This window comes from Pseudoliparis swirei, chromosome 5, assembly GCF_029220125.1.
Source record: "Pseudoliparis swirei isolate HS2019 ecotype Mariana Trench chromosome 5, NWPU_hadal_v1, whole genome shotgun sequence".
NCBI classification, from domain to species: domain Eukaryota; kingdom Metazoa; phylum Chordata; class Actinopteri; order Perciformes; family Liparidae; genus Pseudoliparis; species Pseudoliparis swirei.
Window position 1 is genome coordinate 19,340,615 of NC_079392.1, and position 14,337 is coordinate 19,354,951.

The window sequence follows — 14,337 nt, forward strand, 5'->3', positions numbered from 1 at the left end:
CAGTGCAAATCAAAAAAATATTCATATTGCTCACAAAAAGTAAGAACCACCTTTTTCCAGAAGGCTTCACGGTAGAGGAGGAGCCTGTCTGTCACAAGGAAACACATGGCAGCCATGATTGCACTTCACACATATTCACACACACTACTTTATGTGCTTACAGTGAGCTGCTGTATCTAGGCCATGCAATAGTGCAGAGGCCTACTTTGACTCTCCATTTTAATCCATTGACACGGAAACTCAATATGGCCATTTCAATTGTGGGGCTAAATGGTGCTCGCACACCCTGCTCTCAATCCGCGGTCTCTGCGTCACTCCAACGACGGCGTAATGACCGTGTCGCTGTATAAAAGGATTCTGTTGTGCCAACAACAATCAAACATTTGCTTTCATTTGATGTCATCATTCCTTTTGATGGGGGAATTGTATAGGAATCAGTATTCGTACTCGAAATGATACGCTTGTTTCCTCGGTATATTTGTGGGGAAATGGTCAAATTCATCTTTTCTTCCACAAATGTTTCCACTTTAAGTGCTTCTGGGGGAGCCCAGTTTCTTTTTTAGTTCTTTCTTCAAACAGGCAGGCGGGTGCTATCTGATTAATAGTTGAGCACAAATTCTCCAGTGACTCATTTCATGAGCTCTCCGACACTCGTCGGCGTCGGCGTCTGTGGAACATATCTTTTGACATGCAATCTCTCCCTCGTAGTTCCACAGCGACTCGGGCTCTTTCTCCCATTCACCACAGCAATGCATCATTTCACACACTCTATACGGCGGTCGACCTTGCACATCCTGCTCACTTGCAAGATAAAATACATTAGTTTTCACAGCTGTTTCATTTCATGGATTCGTAATCTCTTTGTTCTCTCTCTAGATGGGATAATGCGGGAGATTTATGAGACATGATTTGTAGAAATCAGTGTTCATGTGGGGCCCCGCTAAGTTGAACTCATCACAAGCATAATGAGGAGTTAATGCTAAAGCTGCAATATCACAACTCAAGTACACAAGGGGGTACTTCTTAACATTAGGTGTGTTCGGAGTCGAGCATATTAAAAGGCGTGGTAGCGAGCTAATAAAACCGAAGATCCAAAAGCAGCAAAGAGGGAAAAGTACTTGAAACCCAGCCTTATGAGTTACATGCTGAGCCAATAACATTGATTCTAATCCGAGCAAACCCCCCAACAGACAGAACATGGCCATTGATGTGCTAGACTGTAGTAAGAATCTTACTTGGTATGTCCTCAAATTATTGGAAGTAATATAATCTTCCAAAGAAACTACCAATCCATCTTACCGCTCCGATTGAGTGCATGATCAAGTCATTCTTCATGCATCTCTTGTGTAAACTCCTTCGCCGTTCGTTTTATTTTCCTCACTGGTCCCTCCGTGATGTCGGAACAGTCGGTGTTAAAGCCCGTGTTAATTTGTGAGCCAGCAAATTACTAATTCGTCCTGAGTCTTTTTTAATGCTGTCCAGAGAGTGCATCATCCCGCGAGCATCCACTGGGCTCAGTCATTCAGGGATGAGCGTTCCTAGCAGTGCATCTGGCCTCCTCCAGGAGCTGGTGAGGGTGGGCGGGCGGGCGGGTATGCATCCCACTGCCCGCTGGGCTGCAGAGGAACACTCTGCTGCAGCATCAAACATGTCCTCGCCGCGGTGAGACGGGGAAATGTTAATGGCTTTTATGATTGCTTATATATGGAAATTCAAGGCATTCAAATGATAGAAAAAATGTGCAACACTGGAAGGGTGCTTTTGGGGAAAATAAAAGAAACTGCAACCTCACCATGTTAAATTATTTGCGCATATTACGATATGTGATGTGACTTATAGACAAACCCCTAAAAGTCAAATAATGTGTTCTTCTTAAGAAACTAAACACTGAAAAACTATCATAATAAGAGGATATTGCAAAGCTCTTGTTTTATGACCAATGTAGACAAACAAGGTAGTTATTAAAATGTGCCTTCCAATGGCTTCAGTATTATTTCCCTGCATTCTGAGCTGCAATCACACACACACACACACACACACACACACACACACACACACACACACACACACACACACACACACACACACACACACACACACACACACACACACACACACACACACACACACACACACACACACACATTTTAGGCTTCACCTTTAGCTCCCATTTTCCTGCTCCTCTGTTCCATGACTCGGGTACAATCACACAGTGCGGGAACAAACAACATCATCAACAACAATGGCAGATGAGGATACATGTCGAAATGACACCTACACATGCGGTGATTGATACGCGTGACAAACGAACACGACGTTCATGAACCAACTAGCCAGCAGTGTCTCTCCTGCCTGAAGGAGGCTGAGCAGTGACAGAGAGAGAGAGAGACACTCTCTTTCTCCCCCATCAGTCTCTTCCGATTACTGCTCAGGGAGAGAGGGGCGGGGGGAGGAGGAAATGAAAGCAGCGGTATAGGCAGAGAAAATCTTCTCCCAGGCTAAGCCGAGGTGGGCTGGGGGATAAGAGCTTGACCAATTAAGCTGGAGGACTCCTCAGAAAATTGGAGTGAACAGCTTCAGTCTTTTCATCGAAGTTTGCCTCCATCTATCAAATAAAATGAAAAGTTGGCGATAGTTATACCTCAGCTATAATCATAAGGCCTGTGTGAGTGTGTGGTATATATATATATATATATATATATATATATATATAGCTGTGCACACAAGGAGAAAAACACAACCTGGTGCTTTGAAAAACATTAACTGTTGTTCAAGGACATGCTCTTGCTCTTGTTGTCAAACACTAAATGTTATCATAGTTTGTATGAAAAATTGGAAACATCAATATAAATCAAAACAACTGATAAGGACACATCTGTTTGGATGAGGAAAACAATGCACACAAGGGTTAAACATGATAAGAATACTTGTATATGTGTTGTGGATGATATATCTTCTCAACCGAATGGTTTGAAGAGTCTGTGTTGTGTGATGCAAGGTTTGGACCCAAACGCAGCAGGCAGAGTTCTCAAGAAAACACAGGATTTATTATAAAAGATCTAGCAGGAACCAAAACACAAACCGGACAGGAACCAAAACGAACAGACATCGAACAAGCAGAAAGACACAAGCTAAATACACTGGGGAAACGACACAGGTGGAGACACAGGTGGAAACAATCAGGGCGTGGCTGGGAACAATCAGGAACGAAAACAGACAAGCACAGGGAAGGAAGCGCAGGGAAACAGGAAACGAGAAAGGGACATCAAAACAAAACAGGAAACACTCCAAATCATAACAGTCTGAGAATTATGGAGATGCCTTCAGAACAGCGGAAAGTGTTGTTAGATAACCTTGAATGTCATGTATATGTATATATGTATATCTGAGAAACACAAACAGGGGCTAGAGCAGCAGCACTTTTGCTTCTGGGATAATTAAACTAACATGAATCATCATTCCGTCGAAGAACACTTAATGCAGATTAGAACACACACTTTGTAACCCTTTGTGTCTTGGTTTAATGACAGGCTGTTTTCATTATTGACAACATGACCAAACATTATCCATACATATTGTGACATTGTGCTGAATTGAAGCCTTTTCACGCTCCCATCGGGGACCGTTTGGGCTGCAGCAGTTTTTTTTCTCTGTCTTTAACTTACATTCCTTCCTCCTATACTTTTCTTCTGTGAGATCTCCCCAAACGCCAAAAGAATATGTATTTCAGGACATTTTTATTCAGTTATGCACTTTTACGTAATTTACGCAGATGATGATGTTTACTCGTTCAGTCGTCGTGTTTTACAAGAACATCAAGTTAAAATGCTTCATTGTGCTGGGTGTGCATTGGTAATTCCAATTGGCAAAGCCAGCATTAATTATGCATAAACTTGTGGACATAAGAACAGAACTATTTTGTTCAGAATAACATAATGGTGCTAGCTCTGGCTAATTGATGGCAATGACTACAATATGCAATGTGCCTGTCAAATAAACTCAACAGGTAAATCAAACCAACGCATAACCTGGTGTAGCTGATGACTTATCGCACTCCTCCTTTTGTAGGGAACCGCCATTTTTCATAATGTAAGAACAAATGCACCGATGCCGTTCACACTCGTGTTTTCCAGCGTTACTGCTAAGACATAAGAAACAAAAGCTGATTCCTGGTTAATTGTTTTACTTTTCTTTGAGATAGTGAAGCTATTGAGAGAAAACCAGTGTCCAGTAAATAAATGGAACCGGCTGAAAATAAATCACAGCAGGGACTAGAGCTGTAAACGCTCTGGTTCAGTTGATATCTATTTAATACAAATGTTCCATATGCAATCATACATGCGCAGAAAGCCACCAAAGGTATTTATTATAATTCCTATGCCCTCATATAGGCGTATTATCCAATTCAATTGATTACACCTTTGTAGCTTAACAACTACTCAGAAGTGTGTGACAAGTATTTTTTCGACTTTATTATTTGTTTATTTGCTGATGACACTGGGTTGTGTACTCCGACAGGTAAAGACGGAGAGGTAGTGTGCTTTCTTTCTGCTCCAAAGAACCCAGTTTGTGTGGTACTTAACTGAAACAGATCACAATCCCTGACTAATGGTGTGACAGCACAGAAACCCACATGGTCTAAACCCAACTGGCAGAATTGAATACAAACCTATCCAACAGCACACAGCGAAGAAACGGCCATCCAACTCATTTCAATAATGCAGAAATTAGTCAAAACCAACCATATAAACATGTGCACAAAGCCAGGATGCTTTTCATCCTTATTCTATTTGAAACCTAAAACAAACAGCTGTCTTCCAGGTGCTGCTTTGGGTGGAAGCCAAGCGTGTTTACTTTCCGGAGTCACAGTTCATCTCAAAAATGATCATGGCATGCTTCTCCTGCAATCATTTAAAGTGACTCTGTTAAGTTAACACAAACAGGATTTACACTGTTTCAGGATGAGGAACTACAACTTCTGAATCTTGACAAGAGACTGATGAAACATTTGTATTTATTTTTCATTTTAACTCATCAAATCATGCACAAAACCTCGCAGATTAATGGATACATCACAACAACAAAACATCACAACCCTTCCCCATCTTGCTCATCAATAGCTATCGACTGATTCAAAAATAGCAACCCAAAGTCACCCGCGGTGAAATCTAACCTCTGGATTTTGTTATTTGCATCGATGTACCGGTGAGCCTGCGCTGCGACGATTGCTATTGCCATTTCTCATTAAGAGTGACAGCAGTATTGGCCTCTCTTCAATAAGTGGAGATCATGAGAGAGAAAGGGTGGGAGAAGAGAGGCAATGTGTGTGTGTGTGTGTGTGTGTGTGTGTGTGTGTGAAAGAGGATGCTAGAGAGGAAGAAAGAGACAACGGCGAAAGAGAAGACAAAAGAATGAGATGGTATGAGAGGAAGATAAGAGAATCAGGGAGGCAAAGCCACAATAGAAACACAGACAAAGAGATAACGAAAGCGAATGGAAGAGAGAGAAGTTGGAGGTGGCAGCACAGGAAGCTGCTTCCTCCGACTATTTCAAGGGTTTCTTTGCCGCTCTGCCTTTGAGGCCTTGCTAGTGTCACATTAAGATCATCCATTTGAGGATCTGAGGCAGGCCTTTGATGTTTTTGTGCATACACAAACAGGAGAGTGGAGTGCTCCTTTGACAGTTGCCAACTCTACGGGAATATCTTTTTGTATGCTCGGGACAATGTTATCATCACAGGGTGCAGCGCAAACTGGTGAATAATTGAATTCACCTGTTCATATTTCATCACTGAATACATGAAATGGATTTTTTTTTCACAAACACTTTGTTCTAAAATGTTGAAGGAAATGTGTTTCCCAACCCCTTGCTGTCATGGCTGTTTTTGCTGGATGGAAGGCGGCAGGGGGACAAAATAACTGAAAAGCCTCACAGTGGAGGCTTAGAACATGTGGAGTTCTTCAGAAAAAGTTTGTGAATTGGTGTGTCGACGGATGTTGTAACATTCTTCGAGAAGGAAAAGTGTCTTGTTTTTTCAACAATGAAAGTGGTTGAAATCCACTTCCCATAGAGATTCAAAGGAGAAGGCATGCAGTGAGTGGAGCGTCTGTGGACTACAGACTCGTGTTTTTATTAGTGAGTGTGCAGCAGGATTCAAAAAGCTTTGTGTTCCTTATTGTCACGACCCGGAGTTTCTGTCTTGTTTTGTGTCTTATTTTGAAGTCCTTGTGTCGTCTGTCTCCCTGTGATTGTCTGCCCTGGTCCTGTTGTTTCCTTCTGTGTGATTGCTGGCCCCGCCCTCATTGTGTCCACCTGTGTCTCGTTCCCCGTTGTCCAATCACCTCCGCCTGCCTGTGTATTTAAACCCTGTTCGTCTCATTCCCAGTGTGGCTTCGTACTGTTTGGTCTGTGTTTTGTTGTCCTGTTTTGTTTGTGGAAATTAAATATTGGTTTTGCAGAAGTTATGTCGGCATTTGGGTCCTGTCTCGCCAGACATCCGTGACACCTCCTGATACTTATCTGTTGCTTGACCTGTTGACAAACCGTAGCTGTTGAGCACTCCCATGGGAATATGCCTCTAACTTTTCATTTCCTTGTTTTGAGCATCCCTGGTATAATTGGACTATTACTGCTTTTATAATCAATAACTCAACAACTTCAATCCTCCATTAAAATGACTTAATTAGTCCTCTGATGACTTGTTCTTGCCGGTGTGTATGACTAAGATGAATGCCAATATTATATAGTACAATTCTTAAAGGGTTTCAGGCAGTTGGAAACATGACCTTTTGTAATGAGGCAATTTAAAATGAAATTCATCTGAAAGATTTAAAGATGATTTTCACAACAGCGCACAACCTGTCCCAGTGAGTTAAACAGGACCACTTCATAAAAATGCATGCTATTGTGTACGATGGCTTTCTTATTGGGCTTGTTCTGAATGATTGATCCTGTAATTACTAGCTTTGTTAACCTCATAATGTAAAATGTGTGGGTTCTTTCACAGAGGTTCTGATTCAGTTTTGGGTTTCTCCCTTTTTTTCCTACAGAATGGCTAGTTCCCATTGTACTGCAGGTGTTATCATTTGTCGCTGTTGAATGGGAATAGGCGAGACAGAACGTAGGCTAGAGAGAGAGAGAAAGAGAGAGGGCGAGAGAGACAGACAGACAGATAATAGCTCTGTGCTTTTTGGCGTACAGGCCTATGGCTAAAATGTCAGTGCCCTTCGACTTTTTTTTCTGACAGTTTCTGAGTGGTACGACTCATGCACAAAGCAAACCGGCACCCGCACACATGTGTCATGGCTCAGAATCAGTTAAAACCGACATTAGAGTTGGCATCCAGGTGCCCCCTCGACTACATATGAAGTCCACTAACAATCTCACCCGCTCTGTGCAGTCACCCTGACTAACGAAAGGAAGTTGCTTGTGCAGTGACATGGAAATGATCTTATATTACCCTGACTAGGATCCCTCCAATGAATGCACTAACAAGCTGGAGGTCCCGCTGGGTTTGAACCTGGGTTACTTTCATGATGTGCCAGTGTTTTCTGGAAAATTTAGCAGTCACGGTTTCGGGGGGTTGAGCAAATAATCCGTATTTTGAAGTTCCTGAATTTATGCAAAAAATAACCATGTTAAAACATACCTGCACTATACCACTGCTGCATCAGCAGGTTGGCCTCTTTGGCTGTCGTACTGAGTCATACTGCTACTTGGCATTCGAGTTATCACACCGAACCCGTGTAGCTACCTTTGTAATTTTGATGTGGTTACCTCTAGGCTAAATGTATTTTTCAGGTGGTGTTTTCGTCGAGTACACATGCAGATGTAGACTCTGAAACACCAACTCACACACACACACACAGCGACACATACAGACTTTGTAACCGTAAAAGACAAACAGCATTCACAAAAATTGATGACGAGGAAATAAGAAAGCACTTTTACCGGTGATGTGTGGGCACCCAGTTGCAGCACTGGGTTTAACTTCAGCTTTAATTCTAAATCAAGAATACTGCAGCAAAAATGAAACACTGCTGAGAGCGCAGAGCCAAGCGGACATCCACAACACACTTGCAGCGCTCTCACTCTCCACCACTCCAGTTAGCCACAAGCAGAGAGAACGACAACTTACGGATGAGAGGCACACTGGCATTAACCATCCCTAGCTTGTTGGAGGCGACACATGTGTAGTTCCCGTAACGATCCTCTGTCATGTTGTTCACTGTGAGGACTGATCTGGAGCTGAGGCTCTTGATGTCGATGCCTTGACCCTTGATAATCCTGAAAACAGAACACAATCACACAATAAAGATTCTATTTCTCGCCCACACACCAGGTTTCAAGAACAAATGTTTGTCGTCCTTGTGGTTGCACAGTACTTCATCACTCTCTTCAACAGATCTATTTATCCCTTGGTGTGTCACATCTGCCTTGAAGAGACGCTCTGAAGGACGGTGAGGGAAGAGGAATGACCCAGAGATGAACCAGCTCGATGCCAGCTGACACGTTGAGCATTGTTTTGTTGCAGGTGCTGGGGGATTACTATAAATCCCATTGCAGTCGTGCCTTGCATGTGTGCTTGTGAAATGTTGAATTATTTACATCGGTGGTCACGTATCGAACGTCCTCGAAAAAGATGACAAAATAATGACTCACAAACTTCTTTCAGGGACGGCTCTCACGACTCAGAGGGCACCAAGTGGGTCGACTCTCAGTACCAGCATCAAAGTCAAAACAGGACTTGGGGTCACTCTTGGGACGCAAATTGTGAAGGCTGAGTCGACCATTTTTATGACCCCCACTGTTCCCGTTTTTTTTACGAGCACACACATTCTCCCTTTCTATAGTTGCCTCTCACCCAGGACACTGGTTTGATATTATGAGATTACTGTGATCAGGTATACATACATGTATATCAGGGGTCGGGAACCTATGGCTCTTCCGGTGACGGCATATGGCTCCCAGACAATTTTGAGTAAAAAAAAAATCTCTGCCCGCCCCCCTGTAATTTTCTCTATCGCGCCAGATTACAGCAGAAGTAATTTAAGGTCCCTTTTCTTAAAGAGCACATCTTTGTTCTTGTATTAAACTAAACGTCTGTTATTGATCGTAGCTACACACCAGCATGTCATTCTGTCTCGACGTGTCGCGTTAACACTTCTCGGCTCTCCGTCTCGCGCGCCGCAGAGCTCCGATGCCGGCGTGTGCGCTCGCATCGGGGCGGAGCAAAGAAAAAGTCACCTGCACCCCCCCGTAGCATCATGCAGCACCAGAAGTCGCATTAAAAGCATGACATATTTAATTTATTATACGTTAAAAATACTATATGGCTCTCAATGAAATATATTTAGAAATATTTGGCTTTTATGTTTTATGGCTCTCCCAGTCAAAAGGGTTCCTGACCCCTGATGTATATCCAAAAAGGCATGCATGTCATGATGACAATGTCTATGAATGTGGTGTAATTTTTTCGTACGGCCATCTGGGCCGTTTAATGTGCGAGGCAGCTCCGACCTGCAATGCGCCAACGTGCTGAAGAGCAAGTTACTCTGAAAGAAAATACGATGAAATAAAAGATAATTTGAAACTGGCAGAGATGCCTTAATGGCCCGTGCTGCTATGAAGGGGGAGTAACGATGACTCGGTGTCCTGCTGAGAGAGATTGAGCCGAGTAAGAACGGTTCAAGTCGAACCCTTGATGAAGAAGACTAGCAGGTTTAGAAGGTATCAGAGAAAAATGAACCAGCTGCCACAGAGTGAGAGATGGAAGAATACAATTACAACAAACTACAATCAACTTTCAAGATGCAACGATGGCCACAGAGCATCCAGCGGAGCCTCCTATCGGACGGTTAGGGGAAAACTTTACAATTTCCAGATGTGTTTGATGTTTCTCGGAAATAAATTTAAGTCGGGTAATAAAATAATCTTGGATAGAAATATCATAGACCTAAATTTAAAATGAAACTAGTATAAAAGGTGCTTCATGAACTGATTCATGGTCCATACATCATTTGAACTAAATTGTATGTAAAACAAATTTAATTAATAAACATAGATCAATGATGAGTCACTGATTACACCTGGTCGCATGTAATTATGTTCATTTATTTGTGAAATATTGGGTATGTGTACACCATAAACATAACTCCATAGCAACCCTAATATTAAGATTTAATACATAAATATACAATTTTGAAGTTTTCCCTATTTTTTCCAAGATTTGGTGGCATCTTACATTTAATATCAATTCATTGTTATTTATTAATACGGCTACCAGCAATAAACCTACAGTCATGACGCTCTTTAACAGCCTAAAACGATTAAAATTCCCTTTATAAAGACACATGTTCGGGAGCTTATTGTCGTAAAGATGAGTTTGTTTTCGTCAGTGTGGTTTGTGTTTCATAACATCTTCCCATTTGGGAAAGTAAATCCTAAAACTCTCCAGAGGGAGGCCATATTTTTATCTTGGCTTGGCCGTGGCCCCCCATGGTCGAGCTTGGCTCGAGTGGTTTTGAGAGGCACTCTGAGTTTAAACACTATGTGTGACCTTATGTCCAGCATTAATCCACAAATCTGTTGTTCCCTCTCCCACTGAGACCTCCTCCAATGTTTCACATTTCACTGATCATTTCTGCGAGAGTCTCCCGCTTTGCTAGTTCAACATCAAACTAATGCTCCCCTCCGCCAGAGTGAAAGAAAGCCCCCACCCTTGCATATGCACACAACATGCCAGAATGCCATAAACATTCACCCACTTCCATTGAAGAATGAAAGCAGTGACACATCAACAGAAATACTTGGTTGTCAAGACTGTCACACTGGTTCCGATAGAGGCGTCTGGCAGCAGCTCTGCGGTGATGGTATAGCTGCATCAACGCAGAGCCGCTCCATACACAGTGAACGGGCAGCGGAGGAGAAGTCACCGTGTTCATGCCGTACATTCTGTGGCACAGTGTTTCTACTCATGTCCTTTTCATAATGAGGAGTAAATGAAGAAATCACAATTTAGCCATGTAAGAAGTCACAAAAAGAACAAGTCCTTGAATTAAGTAAAGACTAGAATCATGCCAACTTGCCTCCTTAGCAAATGAATAAATTGAATCCACCCCATAATTACAATTAGCACAGTGTGAGCTTATGATTGAAATGGTGCTCACAAGGAGTGGGTAAATGATGAGTAATGGGGGTAATTTGGTTTCTAAATTCAAGAACTGACACTTGAATCTTGACTGATTGATGTATGTGTCAGGAATGATTTAAGCCGGTTGCAAGCAAACATTTTATTAGGATGCAAGGTGAGGACAAGGCACAAATGACTCTCGCAGGAACATTTATGTGGGACCTCTCAAGAAGACCAAACGCATCGTCTCTGGGGAAAAGCAAACAAATGAAAACCACACCTTTCCCATCACACACCCACGGTTACACGGGCTACCACCCACGGCTGTGAGACAGCATAACAACTCAGATGCTGTCAGCTCTCAGCAAAATGTGTTTTCGGATTTTTTTAACTTCATGGCACTTATTAGATTCAGTGTGGTAAGACTTATCCACTTAGTATAGGCTAACACTTAATTTCACCTTTGAAACCAACTGTATCCATTCCATTCATATTCATCCTGGTGGGCTGAGCCGGGATGTGTACTGGGTGCAGCTGCACAAAAGCTGCTGGATATGATCTATTGTCAATGTGATCTATGGGCGGATGTTTACCTGACCTGGGGCCGAAGCTCCTTGCTTGGGGCGCCTTTGACCTTTTCCCTTATCCGAGTCTAGTTTATCTGGAGCAGCTATGAAACAATTGACTTGATAATACAATGTGTCAATGCATTTAAATTTAAATGTACAAACAGTTTGTTTCTTTTTGTTACACTGTCAATATACCGTTTTGTCCACATGTGTAAAACACACGTAGGAGTAATAAAGGCAAATAAAGGGGAGCCACACAAGTATCTGTTATCGAATGAATGAAGTGAAAACGTGAATGAAAAAAACAAACTAAAATTCAGTGAATTAATCTAAACAATACAAAGGAAAAGTTGCAATGTCGTTGTGCAACCGGAACTTTATCAGGACAAGTCAACGATCACACTGGGCTCACCTTTTCTCACCCTTGTACCACTCGAATGTTGGAGAAGGTACAGCAGCGGCCTCGCACCTGAGCAGAGCTGTGCGTCCCAGACCAACTCCATGGCTTTTCATCTCATGGATAGTTGGGGCAACTAGAGAAAACAGAGATGTTGGAGGGTCAGTCAAAAGAAACACATGTGTTATGAACACGGAAAGGCAATCTGAAAAAAGAAGGTTTAAGTCGTCATAAGACTCGGGTTGGGTACCGAAAACCGGTGCCCATACGACCGGACCGAAACGCAACGCACATTTCAGTGCTTCTTTTCGGTGCCTGAGCCGAATGAAATTGGGAAAAACTATTCTTTTGAAATTCTATGGTGACTCCGCCCCTTTCATCAGGTTACGATAGCCTATCATTTAACTTTGAAACCGTGTTTGACTGTGCGTGAGCCCCGAGCACATCAGCGGTCAGACTGGGCGCGATGGGGAGACGGTCCCCCTGAACACGTGGAGACCGATGATGACAAGAGCAGCCTTAATTCAGTTTCGTACCATAACGTTGATTGCAAGTCTTGCATTCATAAAAGTAGGCCAGCAAATAATAAATGAATCTATTATAACCATGTTTAAGCTAGCGCGTAGCTACGAGCGCGACAGTCTTATATCTGTTTTTTGTCAGTGCGGCCATGAGAACGGCTTTTACAGGGAATAAGGCCGAAGAGGTTTTTAATGTTGTCGTTGTCAATCGTCGTTTTGTGCTTCTTTTTTTAAAGTGTCGGTTCAGGCCCCATTTAGGCACCAGTATCCTTTTAAAAATACCGGTTAAAGCACCGGTATTGGAAAAAACCCAAACGATACCCATCCCTAAATAAGACATGAATCACAGGTGAAGGAGGATTGTAGAACTTGAGAAAGGCAACCGCCGACATCTTGTTCATTGCACACGTTACATAGTGTAAACTCAACACTCAGAGGCGGAGCTGGGCGGGGAGGAAGGCATCCATCCTCAATGCTAGAAAAATAAATTAATTGCATGGTGATAAATGGCATAATGGAAGTTCAAAGACTCAATGGCAAACGCAGGTCCTTTGAATGCAAAATGAGTCCTTTTATGTGCCTCAATGTGCTGTAAATCTCTTTCCAGTGTCTTGAAGGCAGCTTTACATATGGACGGTTTCTAAAGCAGCCCAGTACTTTGTACTTTAAATATTTACCCTGCTTCTATTAAAATTCTTGAAAGAAATTAAATTGATGAATTGAAGTTATATAGACAAACAACAATGGCATATTGTTGAATCCAGCATGTGGTTGAACAAAAAGCTCCAGCACTCTGAATGACATGTTTCACTTGTTTTAATTGTAAACTTTTCTATTGTCAGGAAAGTGCTGGCCTCTAACTGTGGACAAAGAAAATGGAATGACCCTCTTCTCAAGACTGAGGACAAGCGGTGCTGGCGGGAAGTCTCGCTGACTGTTCCACAAACAGGGATTTATGCCCACTGGTATTATTAGGACTGGCTTCCTGTTTCTCCATTACAGTAATTAACAGAGGCAACGAAAATGAAGAAACAATCGTAATACGGTACAGTACTCGATCTGACATTGTGTACGTATTTTGTTGATGACAGCTCTTCACACACAATCAGATGCACAGTCATCTAACATACAATACAAGCACAATTACTTTGTGCCAGTCAAACCGATTCTGATTAAAAGCCTTTGAGAGATGGAACAACAACCCATCGATGAATGAAAGCTAGACCTGTCAGTCTGAGCTGCAGCCTGTATCCAGCGGGGGAAGTTGGCTAAATGCCAAACCTTTACTTGCAATTGAATTTGGAGAAGTTCCTAACGGAGTGGACTGATTCAGCTTCGGACAACACAAACCCTTGGTACTAACTTACTCACGAAACTGCCAACAATGCCAACTTATTCCTATTAATATGTCTGAATAGTCTATTCCTACTTAAGATACTTGTAATATATATTTCAGATACATGTTCTTTGCAACATGCTTTATTATAAGGTACATATTCATTTATTTTGTTACTAAGACATATTGCCAACCTGTGCAACAGCATTGATGTGGTGGGATGAAACAGATCAGGGAAAAGGGAAACATTACATGTGAATATTTGTGTGTGGCGTGTTCATGTAGGAGAGGCGCACTAAGGTCATGGATGCCCTTCCACCTTCTAACGAGTAAATTCATATGACGAGTGTATGTCGCTTTTCTGTCTCTGCACGTGTGCCAAT

The 14,337-nt window shown here is 42.3% G+C and overlaps 1 protein-coding gene across 3 annotated transcripts in view; it reads right to left on the reverse strand.

The window, feature by feature from the left end:
• negr1 (neuronal growth regulator 1) overlaps window positions 1-14,337 on the reverse strand; it is a 165,133-nt gene that overhangs the window by 29,205 nt on the left and 121,591 nt on the right. For all 3 annotated transcript variants that reach the window (XM_056413925.1, XM_056413924.1, XM_056413923.1), the window contains 2 exons: window positions 12,113-12,233; window positions 8,138-8,286 (listed from right to left, as the gene is read on the reverse strand). In XM_056413925.1, coding sequence (XP_056269900.1) covers window positions 8,138-8,286; window positions 12,113-12,233 — 270 coding nt within the window. The remainder of the gene's footprint in view (window positions 1-8,137; window positions 8,287-12,112; window positions 12,234-14,337) is intronic.